A 6,537-nucleotide genomic window follows, 5' to 3' on the forward strand; every position below is an offset into this window, starting at 1 on the left:
GTGTGGAAATTTGAAGTGGAAAGTCCCATAAATCAACAAATCAGCTGTCATCTTCCTACTAGTTAATTCATTGTTTTATTAATCCACATATATTACACATGGGACCCATTTGTTCTCCAAAAACTTCAGAATCAGCGAGTCCATCATGTACCTACAGATCACACAGAAGCATCAGCCAATGTGCTGGTGGCCGGAAATGAAGGCTTCATATTACAGAAATGATTCTTGAGAGTGTGATCTGTTTTTCTTTTCTCCTTCCACAGACAAAATGTCTAATCTAAAAAGAAAACCCTTCAAATTTCTGAAATTGTTTTCTGTCACGTAACACACTGTATTATATGTACTGTATGGTATAACGGGCTGTATTCACACACCCTGTTACGCCATAATGTGGTTTGTTCGATTTGGCTTGACTGCATGGAAATTTCAAGATAGAAGCAATTTGGCTTCCAGATAACTCATGTTCTTATTTCCATTCTTAACCCCCCTCTCCCAAAATAAGTTAAAATTAGTCTGTTTAGGACTTTAGGAGGGGAGGATTATAGGGGAGTTATAGGTGGGAATGTGAGCAGAAAGTTTTCTAAGATCGCTCTTAATTTTGAGACTCCTTTCACCCAGAAAGACTAGGCCACAGAAAACTGGTCATATTTTTGCCATATTTTGGTAGAGCAATATTTGCAGACATCTTGCCTGCCTGGCTGGCAAGATGCCCATCACTGTCTTAGGTTAAACCTTGTTGCAAATAAACTTGTGGGTTATTTAATAAATCATTATTAAATAAGCCACTGTTTAGCACAAACAAACCCTGGACTAGATTGGCACTAAGCCATTTTCACTTAACACATTGTGTGAACCTGGAGATTACAGGCTATTAAAAATCATGGTTTCACCAAACTATGACTTAATATAATGTGTGGACCCAGCCACAGTATAACTGCAGTTGGCAGATTTAATGTTATACACCTAGTAATGCAAAATAAAAGATTTTCCAATCTTCATTATTATATATATGTGAAGAGAAAAGTACATGAGCTTCAATCTCAATCACATTATTCTAAACCATAATTCAGAATTATTTTTTAACCAGTCAATTCCTTCAATTCTTCTACCCATATGAAAACATAATTAAGGCATAATATCTTCAGTCTAAAAAGACTGCTTATATCCAAAATCATTTTACCAATTTTGTTACAACAGTTGATCAGAGACATGTACTACATATTTCAATAACTGTTTCATTAAAAAAATCAAGAATCTATATTTGGAAAACTATTTCTTGATTTCAAACACCTACATTTCAAGTAAAAATAAGAAAGAAACTTATCAAATATTTTGAAAATGCAAAAGACAAAAGTTTTGATTTTCTGGAGTTTTTCATCTTACTCTTGGATTTTCAACTTCCATTCTCCAAGTGTCACCTTTTTTTTCTTCCAAAGATTCAAATGAGATGAAATTACATGTTAATATACAATATAATGTTCCATATCAACTTTGCTTCTAATAATTTTCCACTGTTGACACTCCAGAAATCTCTCCATTTTCGAATTCTTTTATGTCCAATTTCAACTGATTTTTGGAAAAGAACCCTGTGGCAGCCTTTATTATTTTTTTTAATGAAGGATTTAATACTAATTTGCTCTTTATTGGATGCACATTTAAGAATCGGGCTCCACAACGTGTATCGGCACAAATTAAAATAAGAAAAAGTAACTTTTGATCAAAATGCTATTTGCGTTCTTCATTTAACCTGGCGTATATCTTGGTACTGAAAAGCTTGTCTTCGCTGGGGGAATAAGATGCATCTTTGATTACTCCTGAAAACGAAGAGTCCATCACTGGATGAAAAGGAAAAGCAGGAAACAAGCCAGTCCTCAGGTATGGTGCCATCAAACCAGGTAAAGCTCTTCCTGGAGGAGAATAAGTCACTCTTAGAGGTCCAATTCCCAGTCTTGGGCTTAAGCCATAAAAATTCATCTCTCTCCTGGAAGAAGCCGAGCTGGTTTGAAGAGGAACAAACGCTGATTTATTGCCAAGTGTTGTGACATCTACTCCCAGGCCAAAATCAGAAGATCTCTGGAAAGCACTGCATTCAGGCAAGACTGGGATTGCAAGCTCTCGGAATCCTTGCCTGTGTTCACTGGCATTCAGGATCTGCTCTATAGCTTGGACTATGTCTCCTCTGCAGAGCTGCAGAATTCTTTCCAACCTGCTGGGTTTGTGATTAGGAAAGACCTTGGTAAGAATATTAAGTGGGTCTCTGCGCTTCAAGGCACCATCAGCAGCTACAACTGCAGCAGGAGGGATGCTGGCATTATAGGGAACAAATTCCTTGGGACATTCGCTTTCATTTCCTGATTCCATGTCCGAAGACGACAAAGAGGCTGGGCTGTCCGTTCCTTCTAAAGATTCATCAGGACCCGATAAAGATATCTCTTTACTTAAAGTCTGTGTCTCAGATGGCTTCTCTTGATTGCTTCCAGCAGCTTCAGGAGAAGATGTCACAGAGGGTGTGAGTAAATGGACTACAGAACTGCCCGATTCACTGCAGTAGAAGTCATACTTCTGAATCTTCTCTTCTAATGGGGAAAAATGTAACCGAATACTCAAGTTATTACAATAGATCTGATTTATCTACCGCTTTCTCATATAAACACCCTAAGGCCTCTAGGCATTACCAGTTATGGAATCACATCTTTTATTCAATATTCTATGTACACCATTCAGTGCCTTTAAAAACTCTTACTTTCACTGCCCTTACGACAGATTTCCCATAAACTCCTAGTTTGCCATAAGTGCCGAAGTCACAGGATGCATGTCATATAATGTATATATCCTGTTTTTTTGGTACCTGTTATGAAATATCCAAGCAGGATTGTTCACATATACGGAGTGTGAAACAAAAAATACATTTACTGCAAAGTAGAAACACTACAACAATACAACATGGAAATCGTAAAATGAAAGCAATATCTATATAGGATATTCTTCATGTGTGAAGTTGCTCCTAAGTGCTTAAAACCTACAAACTGTATCTGAAAGTGAATTGTCGTAATTGGATAATGTGCTTTTGTCATCCATAAAGAAGAAAATAATGTTTCCATGTTTTTCCCATACAATTTATTCTTCTGCCTCTCTCCACAGATTTCCTACAGCACAAGCTGATCTGCAGAAAGACCATTTAAATTAATGAGAGCACTAAAAGAAAACTATAATGCCCATTACTTTTTAACAGAGCTTTTCCAAGACAATTTCTTGGTGCTTTGTATCTTTATATACTACAATTGCCCATAGGAAGGCCAGCTCATAGAGTCAGTTCATTTGCTTTGGAACAAGCAACGTTTTCTGTTTTGGTAGTATACATGCAATGCCAAATGCTTGCAACATTATCCTTTGTATAATTTTTAGAAACATTGATTTTCCAAGCATTAAAATTTTCCTTAAAATGTTAAGCAAATGGCCAACCTGCACCCATAATTAAAAATGAAACTTTTTAAAATTCTCCAATAATCCATGCTATGGAACATGATGAAAAGCCATAATCTTTACACATTCTAGGAAGAATGTGGATGTGCTTGAGATGGAAGAAGAGCTATAATGCTATTGAAAGCAGACTTTTTAGCATCTTTTGAACCTAAAAAGACTTCATATTCTTTCTACCATAAATTATTATATCAACACAAACCATTTAGGTGAATGGATCTTACAGAGATCAATGGATTCTACCTACAGTTCATTTCATACATAGAACTGAGCTGTGATTCAATTCCTTCCTTCCTTCCTTCTTCCCTCCCTCCCTCTCTCCCTCTCCTCCTCCCTCTTTCTCTTTCTTTCCTTCCTTCCTTCTTTCTTTTCTTTCTTGCCACAGGAAAGGCAGATTCCTACTTTACAATCTATTACATCAAGCAAAATGATTATTACTTTCCTAAGGTGTTTCTTCACTAATCCGAAATAACAATTAATTAAGTAATGAATAATCTTCCTAATCCAAAAAGGATTTGAGCTGCACACTCGTCTATCAAACGGGGCACATTAAATACACACTGATAGCTATTATTTGCCTTGAAGGTCATTAAGAACAAAAAAGAAAGAAAATCCAATCAGTTCTATCCCAAATTGCTATCGAAACAAAGCCGCGCACACTTCAGAGATACCATTCCCCCCCCCCTTCTCCGTGATCTCCCTCTGAACTCTCCCACGAAGAAATCTAAAACTTAAAAACTTGGGGAGAAAGAACCAGTGGTTCTCCTCACACACACCCCAAGAGATGCTTAATTATAATTGCCAACATCCTCGATTATTCATCGTTCAGACGTAAGCGAACCAGGCTGACTGAAACGCCATCAATTTCCCACCTCTGACTTAAAGCCCTTGAAGGTCGAACCAGCCGTGGTTGGTTTGAGTTCGGGAGGTTTTCTTTCTGCCGCCTCCCTCCCCATCACTTTTTAAAATGGAAATTTAACCCCAAACGTGGAGGGGAATCCCACCTCTTCGCCCGCGCTGGAACTCCGGGCAGTAACTCTTGGGAGGCAGCTCGCTTTCAGCGCCGGCGCTGCCGGCCGCCTGGCTCCCGGAACTGAGGCGGACCGCAACAGGCGTCCGCTTCTGCTGCTGCTGGTTGGGGTGAGTCCCGCCGCCGCCGCCGCCGCCGCCGCCGCCGCCGCCGCCACCCCGCGCGTCGATCTCCTCCTGCGCTTGCTGCCTGCGCAACGCCACCTGGGCGGCCATCACGCGTTGCCGCTCCGCAATGAGCGCACACCTGCCGCACGCACAATCCCGCCAGCGGCAGAAGCGCTTGTGGCCCTTCAGCGCCGACACCACGCCGTGGTTGCGGCAGCGGGCGCACTTCGGCGTCCGCGGATAACACACGCCGCGCTCCAGGCCGGCCGCCGCCGCCGCCGCCGCCGCCTGCGCGTAACAGCTGGAAGGATTGCCCGCGGCGGTGGCTGCTGCCGCCGCCGCCGCTGCTGCCGCGGCGGCCGCGGCTCGCACGAAGAAGTTGGGAGGGCGAAGGAAGGTGGGCGGCATGGGGACCCCCGCCCCTGCCGAGGGTGCTTTGGGCAGCCCCGGCGGGGACAGGAGTGGCGGGTTGCTCGTCGCCATGAGTCCGCGGATCGGGAGCAGCAAGTCGCTCCTCCGAAGGCGCGAAAGTGATTAGCTTTTGCGCTAGTGTGATCGGGCACTGGCCCCCGCAGACCCCGGGAGAGTGGCTGGCGGGGTGTCCGCCCACTTGAGAACAGGGAGCCGCCCACCGAGACCGAAATGATGGGGGGAATCGAACTCTCCGGACGAGTTGGAAGTGTCTCTATGGAGATTCTCAGTCGTCCAGGTCGTGGTTGTCCCAAAGGTGCTTTTTTTTTTCTTCCCAAAAGGCAAGTGGACTTTCTGGTTTTCTCTTTGAAGATGTTGCTCTTCTCATCCAAGAAGCTTCTTCAGCTCAGAGCTGAAGAAGCTTCTTGGATGGGAAGCGAAAGGTCTTCAAAGAAAAACCAGAAAGTCCACTTGCCTCTTGAAAGAAAGCACCTTTGAGACGAGTTGGAAGTGTGTTTTTGTGTCTGTGGGTTGGCCGCACTACTGTGCGCTTCTAGAGGTGCCAAGACAGTGGGTTGCTCCCAGTTCTGTCCGGTTCTAGAGAACCGGTAGTAAAATCGGTGGGAGGCTCCGCCCATCCACCCGGACGTCAAAAATGATGATCTGCACATGTGCAGAAGTGCGCATGGCCCTGTTGCGAACTGGTAATAAAGGTAAGTAGAACCCAACCCTGTGCCAAGAAACACCTCCACTTTTTAGCCTCCGAAATACATGTATGTGTGACAAGCATTCAGGAACTGTGCTGCCTTTATCTTTTTGTTTCCTTGGCACAGGGGTGAAATGCTCCCGGATCGGACGGGATCACACGATCTGGTAGCGATGGCGGCTGCTGGTTTGGAGGACCGGTAGCAAAAATCCCTGGCCCCGCCCCCCCCCCGCCTCTGCTGAACCGCACCATCTGCAGAGGTGTTGTTTTTTTTTTACTTTTAAAAGCTGGTTTTGCTTCAGCCGAAACAGGCCTTTAAAAGTAAAAAACAGCCGAACCTTACTTGTACTCTTACTTGTAGAAAACATGTTTTCTACAAGTAAGAGTAGAGATTCTAAGGCACTTACCTGATTACTGATGAACGCATGGCCACAGCCCGAAAGCAGTTTCAGTTTCAGCCCATACAGAATCAATCGCTCAGCTAATCTATTTCCTCGCTGATCAACTGGCTGGCTTTGCTGACTGACGAACTCTGGGATTTGAAGTCCACAATAAAATAAAATAAAATAAAATAAAATATTTGTGCAGCTTTCTGAGATTTGGTGTGTTTTTGTAGTGTTTCATTCTAACTACACAAGCACACAAAATCTCAGAAAGCTGTATGTGACATTTTGTGCGTGTGTGTGTGTATCAGTTGTGTTGTGTGTGTATAAAGTGTGAAAGTTGGTTTTTGAGCTTTTTGTGACTGTGTGAAGTGTGAAGTGCACCTGCTTTTACACTGTGTGTGAGTCAGTTGTGTTGTG

At 43.1% G+C, this 6,537-nt stretch overlaps 1 protein-coding gene across 1 annotated transcript; it reads right to left on the reverse strand.

Annotated features, from left to right (window-relative positions):
• Positions 1-227: 227 nt before the first annotated feature.
• Positions 228-5,100, reverse strand: DMRTA1 (DMRT like family A1). Its single transcript, XM_058168046.1, has 2 exons — positions 4,668-5,100; positions 228-2,576 (listed from the first exon to the last, which is right to left on the reverse strand). The coding sequence occupies exons 1-2, from the start codon at positions 5,098-5,100 to the stop codon at positions 1,726-1,728; spliced, it is 1,284 nt and encodes a 427-aa protein (XP_058024029.1). The 3' UTR covers positions 228-1,725.
• Positions 5,101-6,537: the final 1,437 nt, after the last annotated feature.

Source organism: Ahaetulla prasina, chromosome 2, assembly GCF_028640845.1.
Source record: "Ahaetulla prasina isolate Xishuangbanna chromosome 2, ASM2864084v1, whole genome shotgun sequence".
In the NCBI taxonomy this organism is placed as follows: domain Eukaryota; kingdom Metazoa; phylum Chordata; class Lepidosauria; order Squamata; family Colubridae; genus Ahaetulla; species Ahaetulla prasina.